Source organism: Lampris incognitus, chromosome 20 (assembly GCF_029633865.1).
Source record: "Lampris incognitus isolate fLamInc1 chromosome 20, fLamInc1.hap2, whole genome shotgun sequence".
NCBI classification, from domain to species: Eukaryota; Metazoa; Chordata; class Actinopteri; order Lampriformes; family Lampridae; genus Lampris; species Lampris incognitus.
Genome location: NC_079230.1, coordinates 29,897,129 through 29,921,294, shown reverse-complemented (window position 1 = coordinate 29,921,294; position 24,166 = coordinate 29,897,129). Strand labels below are relative to the sequence as shown.

The following is a 24,166-nucleotide window of genomic DNA, read 5'->3' as shown; positions in this document are numbered from 1 at the left end:
CTCGCAGCATAAAGGATCTGCTGCTCAGGTCTTGGTGCCGGATACCAGAGGACACCTTCAGAGGTGCTGCGGAGACCTCGACGGGTCTGAGGGTGGACCTACACAATATTCGACAGGTGGTTTTAATGTTTTGGCTGATCGACGCGCGTAGTCCCGGTTTCCCCGGATCTACTCCATGACGCGCCGTGACATCAGAGAACGTGGCCGCCGTTACAAAACGAGCTCACGAGCAGCGGCGCAAGCTCGCTCGTACTACTCAACTCGCGTTCCCCACCAAAAAGCACCTTGATACACTTGGTAGTGTGACTATAACGTTGTCGTGTCAGCAGTGGAGATACTATCGCAGTAGAGCCATTACCAAAACAAGCACCATAAGAGATATATGAACCGGATGGGTGTGGTTGAGCGTGTGTGCGTGCGTGTGCGTGTGTGTGCTGGTTAGCAGGCTGAACATCGAGGTCACAGTCTCTGATTTAGTGGAACAAACAGCAATTTGGAGTTTACAACGAGCACCTCTATTTCTGTCAGTGTATTGATGATGAGCTTGGGATGTGCCTTGGAGACGTTTAATCACACACACACACACACACACACACACACACACACACACACACACACACACATGCATACACACACACACACACACACACCGCGCACACACACACACATGCATACACACACACACACACACACGCACGCACGCACACACACACACACACACACACACACACACACACACACACACTTAGATCACAGGGTTACAGTAGACCAGTGGCATGATTAGAGGAGATGGACTAAGACTCTTGGATGAGGGAGAGCTAAAGTAATGGAGGCGACGTTATGAGGTTTTGTGAGTTTTCCAATGCCGGACGCCAATTCTAGCGGCCACGCCTGAGGCATTCCGTTGGTTATGCGCACACCAAGCTCCCGTCCCAGCAAACCTCCTAACAGACTTCCAAAAAAACAGGTCCCGGGCAGGATTTTAACACACTAAGCCCTTATAACCAGATACCTGCGCCAATCAATCACAGTTAATCGCGTTCATTCGGAGTCCGCCTTGGGAGCCAGATCAGCTCACATCCTCCAGTACACTTTAATTAAAGGTTCTGGATGAAGGAGTGGTACTGATCTCTTCTCTTTCCCATCAATACTGACTCATTCTGACGCTAATCCTGTCCCCTTAGAATAGCCCCGAGCGGAGCCGCGGGGGGGCTGCCCTGCAGACGTCACGCTCATCTGAACGAGAACCCGCCGCCTCGTCCGAGCCTACCGGACGACGGCGGCCGCTACCGGAGTGGCGTGCTGTGATCCCGGACGCCGGACGCTCGGGAACGAGACCTGTTCGTTCCGTAGCCACATTTTAAATACATCAACATAAATAAACGAAAGGGAAGCTAGTATTTCCTTTAAACATTTACAAATAAATACTGTGTTTTGACCTTTGGAATCCAATCAGCTGAGACAGATTTGCATAAAATAACAAAAACAACAACAACAACAGTAAAGTGATACACCGTTTTGCTCGAAGAGAAAGTACAGCGGGAAAAACGTTAAGTTGCGCAAGGTAAGTTGCGCTAAGCATGCTGGGTAATAATATCTGGAAGAAGTGACTTAAAGGGAGATTGCCGTTTCTGCACGTCGTGCGACGCTCAAACTAAACTAGCGAAACCGATTTGGGCCGGGGGAAACTATGTGGATGCTAGGCTTGCGTCGTCTTCCTCGCCCTCTCTCGCCGGAACAGTTTTTAAATAAATATATACACATGGAAGGTAAGTAGGATGAGGCTTGGCGTGATGGGCGGAGTCCTCTATGTGCCGCTCTTCTGCTCCCACTCCTGCAACACAAGCACAGACAGACGCGCTCAGTCGTTATGTGCCCTTGACCGGTGTCACGGGTCCATCGGGCAAAGGCTGCGTCAGAACACAAGTGCAGACAGGCCTTTATACCTGCAGCGTTCCCCGACGATGTCTCTGCATGCAAACACCAGCTATCTGAAGGAGGCAAGCTCACGTTTTTGTCTTATTTGATTTAATCCAAATCGAATTATTTCATTATATAATCATTTAATTTAATTTGATCGCATTTATTTAATTAAATTTAATTTAGTTGCATTATTATTTAATATAATTTCATTGTATCAAATTAATTAAATGGCATTTAATTAAATTTAATTGAATTATTTAATTCCGTTTCATTTCGTTTCATTTAAACATGGTAAGGAAACCGAGGAAGGTTGAATCGGTTCATCTTGGATACAATGTTTATGGACAGATACGTTTCTTTTCTTTCTTTTTTGGGGGGAGGGTTTTCCCCCTTTTTCTCCCCAGTTGTACCCATCCAATTACCCCACTCTTCCGAGCCGTCCCGGTCGCTGCTCCACCCCCTCTGCCGACCCGGGGAGGGCTGCAGACTACCACATGCCTCCGCCCATACATGTGGAGTCGCCAGCCGCTTCTTTTCACCTGACAGTGAGGAGTTTCTCCAGGGGGACGTAGCGCGTGGGAGGATCACGCTATTCCTCCCCCAGTTCCCCCTCTCCCCCGAACAGGCGCCCCAACTGACCAGAGGAGGCGCTAAGTGCAGCGACCAGGACACATACCCAAATCTGGCTTACCACCCGCAGACACGGCCAATTGTGTCTGTAGGGACCTGACCAAGCCGGAGGTAACACGGGGATTCGAACCAGGATCCCCGTGTTGCTAGGCAACGGAACAGACCGCCACACCACCCGGATGCCCCTGACAGATACGTTTCTTATGCGAGCGATGAAATGTTGTATCCAGGTGAACTGATTCAACCCTCTTTGAAAAGTGCAAACAGTTCAACAGGGGCCAGTGTGTGGCTAGCATGGGCGTGAGCCTGGTTAGCATGGGCGTGAGCCTGGCTAGCACGGGCGTGTGCTTGGCTAGCACGGGCGTGTGCCTGGCTAGCATGGGCGTGTGCTTGGCTAGCATGGGCGTGTGCTTGGCTAGCACGGGCGTGTGCCTTACCTTGGCCTTCCTGAGGACGTGACCTCTGACCGGCGAGGCCTTCTGGCTGCCCTGCTGCCGGCGCAGCAGCGAGGCGCTGTTCACAGGAAGTGAGCAGGACTCCGTGTCGCTGGTGTCACAGCTGGAGAAGGGAGACGGCTCCTGAGTCCGTCGCAGCAGTACAGGCGACTAAACACACACAAGCAGAGAGAAGACACAGCTACAGTTAACCGGGCGTCCTTTGGACGAATCCTCGTTATTTTCAAGCCTTCCTAACGAAAATTAAAGGGGAATTCCATTTTTTTCTCTAGTTTTGAGACAACCTTTGTTTCGGGTTGGAAAGAAAACCCGGAGTAGCGAGAGAAGAGCTCCCTGACAAACACTGTGTGAGTCATGTGTGGGACAGATGAGTGCCTGCATACAAGTTGTACACTGACTAATCTGGCAAACACTTTTTACCCAAAACGACTTACAAGCCCGTCAGCAAGCAACGGACAAATCTGACGGTTCGCAGCTGAGATGTGTAACCGACATCCCATCACCACTCGTGGTGTGGTGTAAAGCTGCAGGTGGAGGAAGCTCTGCGGTACTGCACATGGCAGTATGTGATATCTTGAGTTTGGCTTTCGTGACGAGGCTGTGCAGGATGCCTATTAACATTTTTATTAAATAACATCGGCCATCACATGTTGCAACTCTCTCGTGCCGACAACTGTGTCTTCTTCCAGGCTTTGACTCTGCACGGACAGATGCCTTTAATGGGATTAAGTGATTTGTATTAGCTTAAAGGCGCTACTAGCCAGCGTGAGAGTCTTGCTTCGAGTTACGGATTAAGGAAAACCTTGACGAGGACATTGTCAAGATTGTTCTCGAAGTGACTGAGCAAGTCTATAACTCTGATGGACGCCAGGAGTTGGTTCCACCGTTTAGCAGCCAAGTCGGTGTTAAGCATCATTATCTGGTCGTGCAGACAGTTAATTTGCCTCATACACCGTCCATCTACCTCAGCCATGTGTGTAAGTGACCCGCTGACATCTATCTCAGCATCTCTGGTATACTCTCTGCACCGTTGCACCCTATCACCTCTCATTTCTCCTTGTGTACATATGTGAAGACTGTTGTGTTGTTATTCTATGCTAAGTACACCGAGGGGGCCACGAAACCGTGCAAACCTACATGGCCAAGAAACATGGTTCTGATTCTGACGTGGAGGACCATGACTACTCTTCTTTAAAGCTCAACATATAGACACGACTTCTCAGCTGCAACGTGGAAAAGTGGGCACGACTGAGTTCAACTCCTCAAAACTCCTGGTCCCGCGCACCAGTCACCAGAACAGATGTGGGGGGTTTGGTTTTTGGGGCTGACCTGAGGGCCGGAGGTGCCAGCCTTAGGCTCGATGGTGAGGCCCAGGGTCACCCCTCCGCTAAGGGCCTTCTTCAGGCTCTCCTTCACCTCCGTCAGCTCCAGCTCTAGGTTGACCCGCTCCTCCTCCTTCTGCTTACAGTCATCCTCGATCTTCTTCAGTCGCTCCGACAGGGAGGCCTGCGAACGCTTGCCTGGGGGAGAGAGTGAGGAGAAACCGTTTGTGTGTGTGTGTGTGTGTGTGCTTACACACTAAATTCCTTTATTGCAGGCATGGAGTATAATTATAACTTTCACTCCTCCTGGCTCAGCCATTTTTTCCTCCCAATATCATATTTTACAGAAAACTATACGCCTCAACCCTACCGAGCATCTTGGGGATGAGGTGGAAAGGGACTCTTGGCAGCAAGACTGCAACAAATGCATAACGCAATCATTTCTGCATGGAACAACTGCACAACACATCCAGCATCTATCCCCCCCCCTTTTTCCCCCCCAATTGTACTTGGCCAATTACCCCACTCTTCCGAGCCGTCCCGGTCGCTGCTCCACCCCCTCTGCTGATCCGGGGAGGGCTGCAGACTACCACATGCCTCCTCCCATACATGTGGAGTCGCCAGCCGCTTCTTTTCACCTGACAGTGAGGAGTTTCACCAGGGAGGATCACGCTATTCCCCCCCGAACAGGCTCACTGATTGACCAGCGGAGGCGCTAGTGCAGCGACCAGGACACATACCCACATCCGGCTTCCCACCCACAGACACGGCCAGCTGTGTCTGCAGGGACGCCCGACCAAGTCGGAGGTAACACGGGGATTCGAACCGGCGATCCCCGTGTTGGCAGGCAACGGAATAGACCGCCACGCTACCCGGACGCCCCACATCCAGCATCTTATAGAGTCCATGCTCAGACCAATTTGTGCTGTTCTGGAGGTGTAACACACTACTAGATAGTTGTACCTAATAAACTGATAACTGGGTGTATATTCACATGTCAAACCTACAGGCATCAAACAGCACTGAATGGCAGTTATATCATAGTCAAGAGTGCTGTCTGGTCACACCATCCTGTCAAGGACAAGTACTGTACGTGTGCAATAGCTAGATCACCCATAGTGAAGTGAGTCCTAGAAACTGGAATTAGAAATCAGCTGAACACCACCGCACATTAATACTACAGATTAGTACTACACAGACATCATAGCCAAGAGTGCATGTCATGTCAAGGACAAATTGGGTAAGCGCACAACAGTGTGGCATGAGTAAGAGCTGTCTGGGCTACGAATTACAGCTTATCTAGACATCGCCACAAATCAGTAGAACAGCAGCCATGCTTGGAGTCCATGGCTGGATTAAAGCTGCAGTAAGTGATATTTCTGATGTTTACAGTGAATCACAAGCCAATACTGCCGATCACAATGAGAATCAACAACACGGTCTGCGTTTTCCCTTCACTTTTCAGCTCATGGTTAAACTCATCCCACTCATCCCACTGACGCTATCAACTCGGTTTGACAAAGAGTCGCTGTATTGATGCGGCAGGTTCCCTTCGGCATCTGTATGGAGGCACAGTGGGTGCTCCATAGACTCCAATGGGAAACGCCCGCTCTGATTTTTGATTATCGGTTCCATACAGGTTAGGTAGTGGTTAACCTGCTGCATCTCATACGGGCCCAGAAGTCGTTCTTATCGCCCTCTGCTGGAGCGCATCTCATTTACACGCCGAAGGGTGCGTAATACGTATATATCGACGCTTTGTCGAGAGTCAATAGAGGGGCGAGGTCAGAAATCACTTAATGTGGCTTTAAGGTAGGTAAGTTTTTAGGGCTTTCTTGAATGCAGTGAGCGAGTCTGTAGCTCTGAGGAGTTCAATCCACTATTTGGGGGTAAAGCGAAAGAAAGGTTGAGACCTAGAGGTTGACGTATTTGAATGAGCTTTTAAGAAGTGGAATGAAGAGGCGTTCCACATTAGAAGGATAGCCGGGTCCGTCAGTGTCCACATTAGAATCGGATGACTGACAGGTAGAGGAGCATAGCTACGAATGACCGGCTGTGTGGAGTGCCTCAGTAACTCCTAGAGGAGCAGTTTCAACGGAGTGTTGATTCTTAAGCCAGACTGATCTGGATCGAGTAGGTTATTCTGGGAGAGAAAGGGCGAGAGCTGTGTGCATGTTACTCTTTCGCTCTCCCCATCATTTGTGCTTCCTAACCTCCACCTGGTTCCTTCTGCAACCCCACCAACCCTTCCAACTTCTTTGTCTCGGTCCTCTTCTCCTCGATTGGCGGCGACATCCGAGAAAACACGGCATGCAGCCTAGTCCTCCTTTCCTCCTCTCTCTTTCATCCCCGCCTCCTCATTCTTTTCAACAATTACCTCTTCCTTTAAGCAGCATTCTCGACAGACTTGTTCACGTCTCCGTTCCTCTGTCATCACCCCCCTCCGCACACCCACACCCGCACATACCGCCCCCATCTCTCCGTCCACCTTTACCTGCGGCAGCTTCCAAAGCGGTGCGAAGGTCTATCCGCTCTTTCTTCAGCTGCGTTAGGCGGTTCCTGATCTCCTGCTTCTTCTTCATCAGCTCCTCCTCCTTCGCCTGCAGCCTCTTGGCATCGGCCTCGACACGGTTCTTGCCGTACTTGTACTGCTCCACATCTGCAGGAACAGGGGAAGAGAAGGAAGTGACTGTAAGGGGGTTGAAAAACGCAAGTGTTGTCCGTAACGTGCATAAAGAGCTCCAGGTTGGGTTCGTCATGCTGCGTGGAGCGTCTCCAGACTCTACGCTGCATGGCTACACTGGAAACAGAGTTTAAATGAGTGTGTCATGCTCATCAGGACTAATGGCAGAAACATACTGTCCAGAACCCACAGCCTCAGCCTACACTCGTCATCAGTTCGAGATCATCCAGCTCCCTACTGAAAAACAGAGAAATTATGCCACTGAGGGTAGCAATTAGCTATCAAGCATCTGTGTGTGTGTGTGTGTGCGTGTGCGTGCACGCACACATGCAGACTTCGCTTACGAGGAATCAAATTTAATACAATTACATGGGCTAAAAGTGGAAATATGAGGAGCGTGTGGTATTCCTTAAATCCCGCCTGGCACACGCACCGTTCTTCCATTCCAACAAGGCATTTGGAAGGAGGACAAGGTATACAATCAGTTAAAACCTTCCTCGTTCACACACAAGGTGACAAAATATGATTTGCAAGACCGCACGGATTAGCCCAGCCGCATCCCGACCCGCTGTCAAATACCCAGACCCTCCTGACTGTTTGAACCTTAACGGTGACAGAAGGGTTGAAGTCTGGTCTAATTTGCATCTCGTGGACCGTCGATCTCCCGGGGAAGGATTTATAACCCTTTGGTTGGGAGACACCGAATTAGGTCTTCAAGTTATTTACTCCCCCCCCCCCCTTGCTAAACCAACTGCAATTTGGTCATTCCTGCATTTTCTAGATTTCTGCGGAGCAGCGCTTTGCTAGAAAGCAATCAGTGGTGGTGAAGTCGGGGGCAGAGGAGCCAGACTCGCTGTCTGCTGGGCTCGATTTTTTCGGTTGCTGTGCAGTTACAGCAGAAAAACCGGGGAAAGCAGGCGAGCGACTCGCTGGTTATACAATTAAACTGCAGTTTGCATTTCTTTATCATCGGCGGTGATGCGCACACACCCGCAAAACACATAGCACGGATACTTACTGGAACTGTTGCGTTTCACAGATGTCGTTCCGTTGGTCCCGGTAACTACACCCTTCTTGGGCTGATTCTTCAGGTCTGTCTTCTGTTTAGATGCGGTTCCATTGGTCGTCAGGCCTTTCTTTCCTTTCAGCTGATCGCAGGAGAAGGAAGAGGCGAGGACAAACACCTACTTAAGTATACCTCAAGACTCTCACTTGAATCAATACATTTTCTAGCTGACAGTTACATTTGACTGTCAAGACCAGCGCGTGAGACGTTTGAGCACAACATTTCTTAACAACACAAATCTAGGAAAATTCATATCCCAAGCAAAACTCGTACTCCTTAGTAGGTACTTGGTCCAAAGAACATTTAAGTTCATAGCTGTGTAAGCCAACCCGAAAGTACCCATCAACCTCACGGCAGTAATGACTTTGTCCTCCTCCTTTCACTTAAAAACAAAAGGGGCCGTGGACGTACCCCTGAGGAACCACTGGGACACATGGGGAGGGGGTAAGAATCACCGTATCTTGGACACACGCACACACACACACACACACACACACACACACACACACACACACACACACACACACACAAGGCTGGATTCTATAGTTTTTGGAGTTGGCTCGCAAAGCAAGCGGCTTAAGTTTGGTTTGTCAGAGACTAACAGGGCCGGTGGAGTTGGCCCGATTCTGTCACACCTTGCCGGATTAAAGGCACTTCTAAACTGAAGTGGCTCGTTGTGGTTCGGCGAGCGATGTTAACACCCCTTGGCCACACTATACACCACTCACACACATCAAAAGGTGATGGGGAAAGAAAGCAGAGCGCCGCACAACGCCGTGTGGTGACTTATGTGGCCAGCGAAGCGGGGTGGCACTTTAAGAGCTGACTGGAGCCGGGCTGTAAAAATAGAAATTACACCCATGTAGCCGACGCTCACTGTAACGGAGGGCAGACGTGAAAATAAGCGGAAACTCACACATACACATTCGCACAAGCACATATATTTATCGAGCACACTTGAGGAGGTGCATTAACGGGTGCACACAAGCACACATACAAACACAAACACACCATTAGCTGACTCACACACACACACACACACACACACACACACACACACACACACACACACACACACACACACACACACAATGTGGGTGGCCAGAAGATAAAGTGAACATAATTTGTTTCTTTTCCTAACACTAAGTACAAATAGCTCGAACCTTATACGATCAGATTGCATTCGGTGCGTTTGGAGTTGAAGCATGCGGTCCAGATTTACGCATAACACCCCAAAGTAAGGACTCTAAAAATAACTGGGATCAGAAATGCACACCACACCGGTGCACTGCCCATTTACGGCTCTAATCGAATTACCGAGAGATAAACCGGGGTTGGGGAGGGGTGGTGGTGTTCGGGGGCTTGTGGGGGAGAGAAGCAGGTTTGTGGGTGGCCAATTCCAACACCAACCAAAAACAAAGCACCTCCCTGCAGGTATAATAAATATGAAAACAAAAGCATGGTCAGATATCCTCCGTTCCCCGGCCAAGAACTCCTCCCTTCCATTTAACGTGCGTTCGGTGGATATTAGTTCTCCTTCTGGGTCAAGGAACCCTTCAGCACTGCAGATATGGCTATCGGATGAGATTTAATATCACAGTTTAAACCAAGGTCTGTCTGCCATATGTGTAACCCCGTGTTAAGAAACCAAAATCAACGACAGGTCAGAACACAAGAAGTCACTGAAAGGTAATGACATACATATATTCATGGAAAATACCCCTCTGGGGACGGCACTGTGGTGTTAGTAGAAGACGTTAACAGCCAAGAGTTAGTCACCTGCACTGAAGCTTTAGCTTTGGCTTCAGCAACGTGGATTTTAGAGGAGACTTTAGAGACGGGGGTTTTGTAGTGGTTGGCGGGGGGAGAGGCGGAGGAGGACTTGGGAGGGTAGCGAGCAGCCAGCTTGGGCGAGGGCATGTTCTCATAGAGCTCTGCGTTCTCATAGTGAGCGTCCTCTTGCAGCTGTCGCCCTCCTGTGGCGGGGCTTGAGTAATGCGCCTCCGGGTCCTTCGGGTTAGACGGGCAAGCGTGAGAAAAGGAGGCAAAAGAAGTAAAGAGAGGGGAAAGAAGGACGGCAGAAGAAGCACAAGAGACATAGGAAAGAGAGCAAGGCTCACAGAATGAAACAGAAGAGCGCAGAAGAGCACATAAATATAACTATAAATATATATATATATGTGTGTGTGTATGTATATGTAGTGAATTCAGGGGGCAGCCGGGAACCACCGCAGCTAGGACGTGAACCCGGGTCGCCCGCACCATGGGCGACTGTGCTAACCAGTCGACTAAAAGGTCCGACCCGTTAGCCAAGGGCTAGCAAGTCTACTCATTCACTACCCCCCCCTCCTTCGGGAAGCGCGTCCCCATGCTTCAGCACATCGGCTTCCGATGGCCTCCCGATGTCGCCGCCCCACTTCTGACACCAATGGGGTGAATTCCGACCCTTTAGTTGACGGTTTAGCACAGTCGCCCGTGGTGCGGGAGACCCGGGTTCGCGTCCCGGCTGCCGCGGTTCCCAGCCGCCCCCTGAATTCGCTACATATACATTTTCATGACAAAGGAAAAGAGGTATGGGAGGAGAAGAGAGCACATGGGGAGATGGATAGAGATAAGAGGAAGGGAGGATTACTGTAAGATACACAGCTGTTCATCCAGAGAAACGAGAGAAGCTGTTAATGCCAGAGAGAAGGAGTTAGCAACACAATGAGCTTAGCCGACACTCAGTTAGATGAGGGGATACTGAGGTTTGTGTGGGTTTGTGTGTCTTACTGTTCCATTGATGGGCACGTCGTCATAGTGGAGAGCCATTCCTGTGGGGCAGGCGTAGCCATTGACCGGGTTTTCTAGGTACGGGTTCGGTGACACTGCACGCTTACTGGTGAAACTGTGGCAGAAAAACAGAAATCGCATGCGTGTCAGTTAGCTCTAGACCACCAGGGATCCGGGTTGGATTGTGACGGGACGGCGGGCGGGAGAAGAGATTCAGAACCCCTCCCTCCTAACCAGCGTCGGCGTTACAGGTGGGGTTGTGCGTTTATGTTTGTGCACATGGCGTGTCCAAGCACAGTTCCCGTGTGTACATTTGCACTTCGTTCTACATGATAGCAATAGCAACAGCGAGGGGAGGGCAACTAGAAAGCCCCCCCACGGCGAAACTTAAAGCTGTGGTGCTGAGCCTGCACCCAATTAAAGGTAATCATACCGCAATCTTTTCTGGTTGCGTTTCCTCCTGCGCACACCACAGCTCGGCGAAGTGCAGCGCTAACTGGCGCACGGTCAACACGTATCAAGATAAGGGCGTGGAGGGTCCAGAAACACCAGGAAATAAACACAATGTGACGCAGATAATACTCACAACACAGCACAGCGGCTTCACATGTTCCTCTTGAACATGTATCCTTTTTTTTCTGATCCCCCCCCCTTCCTTTTCTCCCCAATTGTATCGGCCAATTACCCCACACTTCCAAGCCATCCCGGTTGCTGCTCCATGCCTCCTCCTCCTCCGATACATGTGGAGTCGCCGGCCGCTTCTTTTCACCTGACAGTGAGGCGTTTCGCCAGGGGGACGTAGCGCGTGGGAGGATCACGCTATTCTCCCCCCCAACAGGTGCCCCGACTGACCAGAGGAGGCGCTAGTGCAGCGACCAGGACACACACCCACTTCCGGCTTCCCACCCGCAGACACGGCCAATTGTGTCTGTAGGGATGCCCGACCAAGCCGGAGGTAACACGGGGAATCAAACCATCGAGCCCCGTGTTGCTAGGCAACGGAATGGACCACTACGCTACCCGGACGCCCCCTCACACGTTCCTGTTGAAGTTGTATTCTGAGTGTTTTCATTGCCGAATACATTGAAGACACTGACTTCGGTGCTGTTCGCCCTCTCGCCCCATTAACATGTGTTTAGTTACTGAAACACAAGATGCTGACTCTGCTGAGAGAACCCAAATACATTATGATCGCCAGCAGTTGTGTGTCCATCGATAACACGCGATGCTGAAAACCAAAACGGGAAAGGTCTCTGGACGGCTCACGGAGCTCATGACGACAGCAGTGTGTTCACACACACACTTCAAAAAACCTGGGCCCAGATACACAGCGCCCCCCACAGGGAGGAAAGACAGGGCCATGGCTGCACTCCTGAAGCACCGCTGGGACGCAGGGGGAGGGGGTAAGAATCACCGTATCTTGGACACACACACACACACACACACAGCTATGATCAAAGTGTTTGTCTTTCTGGAATGATGACCTTATGTCCCTGATTGGAGGTCTACAGTACCACAGTGTGTGTGTGTGTGTGTGTGTGTGTGTGTGTGTGTGTGTGTGTGTGTGTGTGTGTGTGTGTGTGTGTGTGTGTGTGTGTGTGTGTGTGTATGTGTGTGTGTGTCTCACCAGAAGGACTGCTTGGCCAGCTGGATGACATTAGCTGTGGTCTCGACGTCGATATAGTCATAGTGCAGGGCAGCAGGGTCTGTGGTGGAACCAGTTTCAGCCAACAGCACCCCCAACCAGCGACCCATCCCCTCTGAGGACGCCGCCTGCAGGCAGACAACACAGACCGTAAAGGTATGGATGTAAGTCTCTCTTTCTTCATCATAAACTTGGTGTACTTGATTTTCATGCAATCCGACAGCAGTCTTAATGACACTTGGCCGTCTGGAATGATGGGACACGTTTATGAAAAAGACAAAGCACAAGTCCAGTATTGGAAAGCACAAGTCCAGTATAGGAAAGCACAAGTCCAGTATTGGAAAGCACAAGTCCAGTATAGGAAAGCACAAGTCCAGTATAGGAAAGCACGAGTCCAGTATAGGAAAGCACAAGTCCAGTATAGGAAAGCACAAGTCCAGTATAGGAAAGCACGAGTCCAGTATAGGAAAGCACAAGTCCAGTATAGGAAAGCACAAGTCCAGTATAGAAAAGCACAAGTCCAGTATAGGAAAGCACAAATCCAGTATAGGAAAGCACAAGTCCAGTATAGGAAAGCACAAGTCCGGTATAGGAAAGCACAAGTCTAATATAAGAAAGCACAAGTCTAGTATAGGAAAAAACAAGTGTAGTATAGGAAAGCACAAGTCCAGTATAGGAAAGCACAAGTCCAGTATAGAAAAGCACAAGTCCAGTATAGGAAAGCACAAATCCAGTATAGGAAAGCACAAGTCCAGTATAGGAAAGCACAAGTCCGGTATAGGAAAGCACAAGTCTAGTATAGGAAAAAACAAGTGTAGTATAGGAAAGCACAAGTCCAGTATAGGAAAGCACAAGTCTAGTATAGGAAAGCACAAGTCCAGTATAGGAAAGCACAAGTCTACATAGTATAGGAAAGCACAAGTCTAGTATAGGAAAGCACAAGTCTAGTATAGGAAAGCACAAGTCTAGTATAGGAAAGCACAAGTCCAGTATAGGAAAGCACAAGTCCTGTATAGGAAAGCACAAGTCTAGTATAGGAAAGCACAAGTCCAGTATAGGAAAGCACAAGTCTAGTATATGAAAGCACAAGTCCAGTATAGGAAAGCACAAGTCTACATAGTATAGGAAAGCACAAGTCTAGTATAGGAAAGCACAAGTCTAGTATAGGAAAGCACAAGTCTACATAGTATAGGAAAGCACAAGTCTAGTATAGGAAAGCACAAGTCTACATAGTATAGGAAAGCACAAGTCTACATAGTATAGGAAAGCACAAGTCTAGTATAGGAAAGCACAAGTCTAGTATAGGAAAGCATGCAGAAAAAAAATAGGAAAAATGATTTCAAGTCCAAAAAGGGGCAGAATTAGAGGAGGCAAAAATGTATGAACATCATCAAACACACAGACAGAAGCCAGCCGTGGGTGTCGGAGACACTTCACCACATGAGAAGACAAACAACATTACATGGCAGAGTCGGCATTTGCAGCCTTGCAGTCTACACTACGCCTGCACATTCAATCTGGCTACGGCATATTCCAGAAACCTCAGCTTGCTAAACCTTTGGCTGCCTTGAAGAAGAAAAACAAAAAACCTGTCTGGTCATTTTACAAAATATAAGCAGCGAACCTTCAGATAAAACGTTTGACATGTTAAAACAACATTAGCCGTCAACTGACGAGCTCAAGTGAACCAGTTAGGACTGTGAAATGCCGGTGTGTCGCCGCCGGAGCCGTTCTAGAGCAACGTCAAGGATGTGTGACAGTTCCACAGTGTATGTTTGACATGTTGTGGGCGTGCTGGGTAACAGAAAACTGAGGAAACGAGGGGAAAAAACCTTCAAATGTGTAGGATGGATTTAACAAAACTGACCCGCGTGAGGACAAGGCTGGCCGGAAGAGGCCCAGGATTGCGTATTACCCAGCACCAAATGTATACAAGTGCAAAGGGAATTTTGTCTGTTTGTTGGAGGAGCTTCATCGGTGGGCTGCTCCACCCTCCACTCTCAGGCCTTTTCTTGCAGGCTTAGCCGTTCTCTACCCCGGGACGACCTGCTGTCCTACCAGCTCACCTCCAGTACTGCCACCTCCTGGCCGTTGCGGAGCAGGCGGAAGGCGAAGGGGTGCTTGTGGTCCAGGCCGGGGATGACCTCGCAGCCCCGCAGCGGCAGCGAGGCCATGTGGCTCTTGAGGTCGTCCCGGTCCTTGTGGAGCAGCAGCTGGTTGTCCTTCAGACGACACCAGCGCTCTCTCCAGCGGTTGTTGGACAGCACGTTCAGGTAGCCTGTCAATCAAAGAAAAACGGGTCACTGAGCTGAGAGACGGCGAGTTGGGAGTAGCAAGCAGGGATTGATGAGACCCTTTAAAAAAAAAGAAAAAAGTCACCAGCTGGCTTTAAAACAACTTTCATAGGTCATTTGTCAGCATCTATGTAGCGGCACACAACCCCAGCAACACTAAAGTATAGTTTTAACTAAACTACACAGGCTATATTATATTGGGAGGCCCAACAGGGCCGTGTATTGGCAAGTCTCTGGCGACACGATACGCATCACAACACAGGGGTTACAATTCAGTATATTACCCTACGTTGTGATTTCATAAGCCTGTGTTCTTTGTGTTTACGCTACTTCCTGTCTCAGTTTACATTGTTAGGTTGGAGTGGAAGAGTCAAAATGGTTGAGGATAGATTGCAACACTGCCACCTACTGGTCGGGAGTTTACACAACTCAAAACGAACCACTGTCTGCCATGAATCTAATCGACGCAGTGTTTTCTGAGTCCATACAGTTTCACAAAACACAATATTGCGATACTCAGGTGTGTGGATATTTTGTTACACGCCTACGGCCCAGTGTAACAGATCCAGATCTTTAATTTAGTCATTTATGTTACCGTGCTGCACTTAGCCGGTGCGTAAACCTGGCTTTTCTGCTCGACGCAGTCTGCAAAATACAGATTTAATGCTGCCAGGCTCTTTAACTGTGCTTGGGTAGAACGACCAAAGTTTATCGCCCCACAGATATAAATAGTATGAAACCGTTGCTTTCAGAGTTTCGTTTTATCGCCGGTCACACCGGTAGCCGTGCCAATGTGAACAGAATAAATAGCCACAATCAGAAATGCGGTCCAACATAATATGTCGAGGAGGCAAACCATGTGCAGCTAACTGCCTGAGAACACTAAACATTATCAGATGGCAGCATAATAGTCGGCTAACGCTGCAGCGGAAACAGAACTATATAATGAAACAAAAATTAAAATTAACTGGGGTACGGCCGGCATTCTTGCAGTAAGTACTATGTCGGGCTTACCCCATTACATTTTAATGGTGCAGTTATTAGACAGAGGAAGGCCTCGGACTCGACTGATGCTAGGGGCTGCAGCAGAAAAACGAGAGGCTAAACCCGTCAAGTTCATTACTCGTACCTTTTTATTGCGGGAAGATTTCATCCAAACTCACTCGCCGCACCATAATTGAATCTATTTGCATTGCATCGCTACCTCGCTTTACCCTCTGGGACTAAGGGCAAGGGGCAGGTTGCTGCCTCAGAGGACCCATCTGCCATGCAGCACACAATAAAGGAAAGGGCGGTGAGGTAGTGACAGAGCGTTACAGCGGGGCAGTAAAACTGGCTGGTTGGGCGGATGTTGTCTGGGAGTCTCACCGCATGTTGGCAGGTCCTCCTCGGCGGACGAGGTCTGCTCATCAGTGGAAGGCTTCTTCTTGCCCAGACCGATCATCTTAGTGATCTTTTTGCCCGCTCCTTTCCCCACCGTCCCACTTTTCTGGTCCGACTTAGACGTCTTCTTCCCTTTCCCTGAGAAGAGGAGAGGAGAGGAGTGGAGAGAACAGAAGAGGAGCGAAGGGACAAGAGGAGAGGAGAGGAAAGGAAGAGGACAGAAGAGAAGAGGGGAGGGGAGGAGAGGACAGGAGAGAAGAGAAGAGAGGAGGAAAGGAGAGAGGACAGAAGAGAAGGAGGAGAGGAGAGAAGAGAAGAGATGAGATGAGACAAGAGGAGAGGAGAGAAGAGGACAGAAAAGAAGCGAGAAGAGGACAGAATAGAAGAGACGAGAGAACAGAAGAGAGGAGAGGAGAGGAGAGAACAGAAGAGGAGCGAAGGGACAAGAGGAGAGGAGAGGAAAGGAAGAGGACAGAAGAGAAGAGGGGAGGGGAGGAGAGGACAGGAGAGAAGAGAAGAGAGGAGGAAAGGAGAGAGGACAGAAGAGAAGGAGGAGAGGAGAGAAGAGAAGAGATGAGACAAGAGGAGAGGAGAGAAGAGGACAGAAAAGAAGCGAGAAGAGGACAGAATAGAAGAGACGAGAGAACAGAAGAGAGGAGAGGAGAGGAGAGAAAAGGACATAATAGAAGAGAGGAGAGAAGAGAAGAGAAGAGAAGAGAAGAGAAGAGAAGAGAAGAGAAGAGAAGAGAAGAGAAGAGAAGAGAAGAGAAGAGAAGAGAAGAGAAGAGAAGAGAGGAGAGGAGGAGACGACAGAAGAGAAGAGAGGAGAGGAGGAAAGGAGAGGAGAGGAGAGGAGAGGAGGAGACGACAGAAGAGAAGAGAGGAGAGGAGGAAAGGAGAGGAGAGAAGGGAGGAGAGAAGAGAACAGAGGAGAATAGAGAAGAGTGAGAAGAGAGGGAGGAGGAGAGGAGAGAAGAGAAGAGAAGAGAAGAGAAGAGAAGAGAAGAGAAGAGAAGAGAAGAGAAGAGAAGAGAGGAGAGGAGGAAAGGAGAGAAGAGGAGAAGAGAAGAGAAGAGAAGAGAAGAGAAGAGAAGAGAAGAGAAGAGAAGAGAAGAGAAGAGAAGAGAAGAGAAGAGAAGAGAAGAGAAGAGAAGAGAAGAGAAGAGAGGAGAGGAGGAAAGGAGAGAAGAGAAGAGGAGAGGAGGGGAGAAGAGAAGAGAAGAGAAGAGAAGAGGAGAGGAGAGGAGAGGAGAGGAGAGGAGAGGAGAGGAGAGGAGAGGAGAGGAGAGGAGAGGAGAGGAGAGGAGAGGAGGAGGAAAGGAGAGAAGAGAAGAGAAACCTTAGACCTCTGGGGCAAACAAACATGGGTTCACAGTCATGTGTACTGGGTTCATCCAGACCACTGTGGGTTCGACACCTCTTTGTTTTGTTATGAACCAGTTCGTTGTACCACATCCAACATCCCCACTGGTCAGACGGTGCACAGAGCTGAGCTACTTTAGAGCCCAGGAGCAGCATGATGAGGATGATGAGGATGATGATGATGATGATGGTGCAGATCCTACTTGGAGCAACGCTAAAGTCGTGTAAGCCGTGTCTCGGCTCAGTCTGCCTGCCTGCCTATCTGTGGAAAACAGCTTCTGCTTAGCTCAGTTGTTTGTCTGTGGGGATGGAGATATGTGTGGTGTGTGTGTGTGTGTGTGTGTGCGTGTGTGTGCGTGTGTGTGTGTGTGGGCAGGAGAGTTTGTAAGACTTACTGAAGATTAGCCTTAGTCTGAGGATAGCCAAATAAATGGTGGAAAAGAGTGCATAGCATGTGTGTGTGTGTGTGTGTGTGTGTGTGTGTGTGTGTGTGTGTGTGTGTGTGTGTGTGTGTACATTCACATTTCTGCCTCCCTGTGTAGTGTGTCATAAAGACGAAGGCGTTATCATTGTCGACCTCGCTGGTTCGGGTCCTCGTGACGAGTACAGAAGCGGATACAGAGGTGGACTTTTCCACCAAAAGCGAGGGAGTGTCTTGACCTACAGAGACACATTCCCCTCCGCTGATGTCATCATAGCAAGTAGGCTAACACCGAGTGTCTGAAGTGATTCTGCAGTCACACACACACACACACACACACACACACACACACACACACACACACACACACACACACACACACACACACACACACGTGTGCACGCATGCATGCAAGCACGCACACACAGAATAACACACCCACACACACACGTACACACACACACACACACACACACACACACACAGAGAAAAACACACACCCACACACACACACACACATGTTCGCATGCACACACACATGCATACACACATGCACACACACAAACACACAGAAAAACACACACACACACGTATGCACACATGCACGCACACACACACACACACACACACGCACACACACGTGTGCACGCATGCATGCAAGCACGCACACACAGAATAACACACCCACACACACACTTACACACACACACGCATGCACACACACACACACAGAAAAACACACTCACACACACACACACACACACATGTTAGCATGCACACACAAAGAATACACCCACGCACATACACACACACATGCATACACGCATGCACACACACAAACACACAGAAAAACACACACACACACACGTATGCACACATGCACGCACACACACACACACACACACACAGGCGTATGCAGGAGGGAGTGTGGGCACATGAAGGAGCAGTGTGCCGTGTGAGGATGGACAGTTCGATAGCGTTACGTGACATCCAGCTCGCTGGCGGCCTTAATTAAATCGGGAGCCATCTGCACCCAATTTCAGCTCCTCGCTTTCTCTCGCAGCACAAACACACACACAGACACACGCACGCACAAACGCACACAATGCAGAAATAAGGTGGAAACCAGACGCACAGATGTGAAAGCGTTTCAAACGTTTAAAAAGGGAATTATTATCAAAACCGTGTCCTCAGAACGGAGGCAGGAAAAAGCTGATCAGGCTCAACCGATGCCGGCGAGCGAGAGCGCTTCGTTACCAACCACGGAAGGAATGCGGGCTGATTAAGCTGAGAAAAGGGTTTTCTCGGGGCCGGGCTTTTCCCTCCTCTTCATCAGAAGCGAAGAGGGCCGAGCCGGCACCAGCTGGGGAGGGACGGGGGGGGGGGGGGGGACGCACGCGGGGACCTGAAGAAGTCCTGAGTAAAATCACTGGACGTGATCTCGGCCAGTTCACTGCCCTGATCACTGCCGCGCCTCGTGTCGGAGCGAGTAGCCACGTCTTTCCTTACACTCCCTGATCCGCACAACCACAACCTGTCACTTTCCCGCCGGTGCTGCCCGGACTGGGAGCAGACCAGTCCTCCCAGTCTGAACGCATCACACCAGTCCTCCTCCCTCCACGTGTGCTTCCTGCAGACTGTGGGACGGTGGTTCAGTGCTAGCATGGCTGGGACTATTAGCAGTTAGCTTAGCCTGCCCCGCTTCCGCATCCTGTCAGACCGCCCTCGGTGTTTCCTCCTCGGCTGCAGCTCCAGGCAGGGCCGTGGTCCCTGGGCCCACCGGACCCAGCAGACCAAGCTCTCCCAGCCGATCCAGCACCAGCTCTCCCAGCCAACCACCTTCGACACACCTCCCCGCACTCCACACGACGACACTAAAACACAGCTGACTCTAGGCGAGGCCGCCGCCAGACCACCTCGGAATTGCCGGTCTGCATAGGCTAGCAGTTAGCTTAGCCTGCCCCGCTTCCGCATCCTGTCAGACCGCCCTCGGTGTTTCCTCCATGGTCGCAGCTCCGGGCAGGGCCGCGGTGCCTGGGCCCACAGGATGTAGCAGACCAGGCTCTCCCAGCCGATCCAGCACCAGCTCTCCCAGCCATCACACCAAGACGCAAACTTAGACGCAGATGTGGACAAGGACGTTGCATGGTCCGTACTGGGTGAGGCCGCCGCAAATGTGAATTCACGCTGCCATCTTCCCAAACCGGAAGTGGGGAAAAAATGCCACAAAAAAAAAGCATGCACATGCATGCTAGACTGTGACTGCAGACATTTGCATGGTGGAGGGCGGGTGGATGAGGGGGATGCCGATGGTGGCTCAGACGGTGGCTTAAATGCATCCATAAATGCAGTCACAGCAACCCCCAGAAAAGGTCAAGACCCACAAATCTAGAGGAACGGCTCGAGACGGGTCGCAAACTAAACACATGCGACATAGTTCACGTCGACACACTACGTCAGGAACAGCTCTTGCGAAATGTTTACATGAAGTTCATCTGGGAGAATGTTGCTGTTCATATTTCTACATGTTTTTGCACTTAAACAGCCGCAACAGAGCATATCACACACACACACACACACACACACACACACACACACACACACACACACACACACACACACACACACACCAATTATTCACAGATCTGTGCTGATTCCACTAAAACCAAATGGAATTAAAGGGGAATTTGCTTCTGACACAATTCTGGGAAACACGTCTTGATGAAGAAATCGGAGGGGGAAAAAAAAATGTGAACGACGCTTCATTTCCTGTGTGGACCATAATATCACCGCTGACGAGTTAAGTGACTTATCGTTACGCTGGTGCAACCGTGCCGGCTGTGCAAACAAACAGCAAATCATTCAATCCGTGTATTCAGACCTCGTCTCCCGGTTTCAGCATCTCGCTTCATTGGGAAAGAGCATGCAAGTGTCAAATAAACACGGGATAAATCATTAAAGCGCATTCTTTATGATCACTGTCACTGCGGTTGGGAACTTCTTAGGGCCCGCACTGAACACCCCCACCCACCCCCACCCCCCACCCCGCCCCTCCGGTCATTGGGAAAGAGAAGATGGGTCATGACAACTTTGGATTTACAGCTAAAAGCCCCATTCTGAAGACGCATTAGTCAACTATTTGGAGGCTGAAATGTGCAGGCAAAGCACTAGAAGAGAGGCTGTGTAACTGCCATAAATCCACAATAACTGGCGTGTGCAGCATGCCGCAACACCAGGGACAAATCTGCAGCTGTAAACACGCCGCTTCTGGCAGAGGAAGCTAAGCACAATACTCCCATCAGCTCCCAGACGCAACAATATTCATCTTTTCCTATCTCGCCGTTTCGCAGGCTGACAATGGCGGCTGAAATGGCTATTTGGACTTTCCATTTCCCCACCAACATAAATATAGCGCTACACACGCCATAGAAGGCAGCACGGTGGCTCAGCGGTTAGCGCTGTCGCCTCACAGCAAGAAGGTCCTGGGTTCGAGCCCCGGGGTAGCCCAGCCTTGGGGGGTCATGCCGGGTCGTCCTCTCTGTGCGGAGTTTGCATGTGCTCCCCGTGTCTGCGGTGGGTTTTCTCCGGGTGCTCCGGTTTCCCCCGCCATCAACAAGACATGCGTGGTAGGGTTAATACTCCCTCCTGTGCCCCTGACCGAGGGCACGGCGGGACGAACTGGAGTTCTGCACGGCGGCTAACCGCTGCTCCTAGCTACACAGCTAGCATGGGTTAAATGCAGAGAAAACAACTTCCCCACAGGGATTGATAAAGTATCCCAAAATTAAAAAGAAAAACAAAAAGGTTGAGAAGCGGTGGTGCAGGTATGCTAGCTGCTACACGCAGCCCTGTGCACCCTGCAGCAGCTGCGGTGGTTTATACCCAGCGCTTTGTATTTAGCATGACACAAGATGTGTTGCATTGTGTCCCCATGTAAGCATGCACAGCTGCAGAAACCCGTGCTACATGTACATACCATTAGCTGCAGAAACCCGTGCTACATGTACACACCATTAGCTGCAGAAACCCGGGCTACATGTACATACCATTAGCTGCAGAAACCCGGGCTACATGTACACACCATTAGCTGCAGAAACCTGTGCTACATGTACACACCATTAGCTGCAGAAACCTGTGCTACATGTACACACCATTAGCTGCAGAAACCCGTGCTACATGTACATACCATTAGCTGCAGAAACCCGTGCTACATGTACACACCATTAGCTGCAGAAACCCGTGCTACATGTACATACCATTAGCTGCAGAAACCCGGGCTACATGTACACACCATTAGCTGCAGAAACCCGGGCTACATGTACACCCCATTAGCTGCAGAAACCCGGGCTACATGTACACACCATTAGCTGCAGAAACCCGGGCTACATGTACACACCATTAGCTGCAGAAACCCGTGCTACATGTACACACCATTAGCTGCAGAAACCCGTGCTACATGTACATACCATTAGCTGCAGAAACCCGTGCTACATGTACACACCATTAGCTGCAGAAACCCGGGCTACATGTACACACCATTAGCTGCAGAAACCCGGGCTACATGTACACACCATTAGCTGCAGAAACCCGTGCTACATGTACACATCATTAGCTGCAGAAACCCGTGCTACATGTACACATCATTAGCTGCAGAAACCCGTGCTACATGTACATACCATTAGCTGCAGAAACCCGTGCTACATGTACACACCATTAGCTGCAGAAACCCGTGCTACATGTACACACCATTAGCTGCAGAAACCCGTGCTACATGTACACACCATTAGCTGCAGAAACCCGGTTTACATGTACACATCATTAGCTGCAGAAACCCCTGCTACATGTACACACCATTAGCTGCAGAAACCCGTGCTACATGTACACACCATTAGCTGCAGAAACCCGGGCTACATGTACACATCATTAGCTGCAGAAACCCGGGCTACATGTACACATCATTAGCTGCAGAAACCTGTGCTACATGTACACACCATTAGCTGCAGAAACCTGTGCTACATGTACACATCATTAGCTGCAGAAACCTGTGCTACATGTACACACCATTAGCTGCAGAAACCTGTGCTACATGTACACATCATTAGCTGCAGAAACCTGTGCTACATGTACACATCATTAGCTGCAGAAACCTGTGCTACATGTACATACCATTAGCTGCAGAAACCTGTGCTACATGTACATACCATTAGCTGCAGAAACCTGTGCTACATGTACACACCATTAGCTGCAGAAACCTGTGCTACATGTACATACCATTAGCTGCAGAGGCCTTGTGCATGGTGCTAATGACATGAAATGTGTCTGCGGGTGGGAAGCCGGATGTGGGTATGTGTCCTGGTTGCTGCACTAGCGCCTCCTCTGGTCAGTCGGGGCGCCTGTTCACAGTCAGGTGAAAAGAAGCGGCTGGCGACTCCGCATGTATCGGAGGAGGCACGTGGTAGTCTGCAGCCCTCCCCGGTCCGCAGACACGGCGGGAGCTCTCGTGTTCGGATGGGCCCTACAACCCAACCGGCTCTTACCGGGCGGTCCCGGGAGGCGTTACCTTGGTCCTTGCACTCGCCGTGTCCGTTCTCGTGGGGCAGCTCTCCGTCGGAGCTGGGCCGGTCGCACGACACTTTCTGCAGACAAGAAAAGGAAAAAAAAAACACACACCGCTCAAACACAAGCCACGCAACAATCGCAACGTGCAGACGAGACGGATCGCCGACACCGGGTTCGAGCGACGAACCGAGCGAGCGCACGACCGCGCAAACACAACTGCACCGGCGCACTGTACGCTGGGGTGGGGGGGAGGGGGGGTGGGGGGGGAGACCTGTCGGAGCATCTGCAACATGTTAAGGATGAATAACGCGGCTCGAATTGTGCGCGCCGTGCCAAGTTGGGAGCGGTTTGTCGTTAGAAACTCTCTGATCCAGCTCATTTTCCAACACTAAACATGTATACACACACATATACACACACACACATATATACACACACACACACACAGACACACACACAGGTGTCTCCAGTGCCACATGTCCCGCTTATCCCGATTGGGATAAGCGGCTCGGATAAGGGATGGATGGAGTGAAAATGTCCAACTAATTGTAAGTGACGGTGGCAACAGCGTTACCAGTAGTATAGCAGAGCCCGGGGCTGTCCGGGTGGCGTGGCGGTCTATTCCGTTGCCTACCAACACGGGGATCACGG

General features: G+C 50.2%; 1 protein-coding gene across 1 annotated transcript in view; it reads right to left on the bottom strand.

Moving 5' to 3' along the window:
• Positions 1 to 676: 676 nt before the first annotated feature.
• Positions 677 to 24,166, bottom strand: part of afap1 (actin filament associated protein 1) — a 59,863-nt gene continuing 36,373 nt past the window's right edge. Inside the window, exons 7-16 of the mRNA XM_056300228.1 lie at positions 23,517 to 23,592; positions 16,159 to 16,311; positions 14,563 to 14,774; positions 12,479 to 12,624; positions 10,852 to 10,966; positions 8,032 to 8,161; positions 6,825 to 6,989; positions 4,338 to 4,528; positions 2,991 to 3,158; positions 677 to 1,834 (exon numbers count right to left, since the gene is read on the bottom strand). Of these exons, the coding sequence (XP_056156203.1) occupies positions 1,808 to 1,834; positions 2,991 to 3,158; positions 4,338 to 4,528; positions 6,825 to 6,989; positions 8,032 to 8,161; positions 10,852 to 10,966; positions 12,479 to 12,624; positions 14,563 to 14,774; positions 16,159 to 16,311; positions 23,517 to 23,592 (1,383 nt within the window). The 3' untranslated portion in view covers positions 677 to 1,807. The remainder of the gene's footprint in view (positions 1,835 to 2,990; positions 3,159 to 4,337; positions 4,529 to 6,824; positions 6,990 to 8,031; positions 8,162 to 10,851; positions 10,967 to 12,478; positions 12,625 to 14,562; positions 14,775 to 16,158; positions 16,312 to 23,516; positions 23,593 to 24,166) is intronic.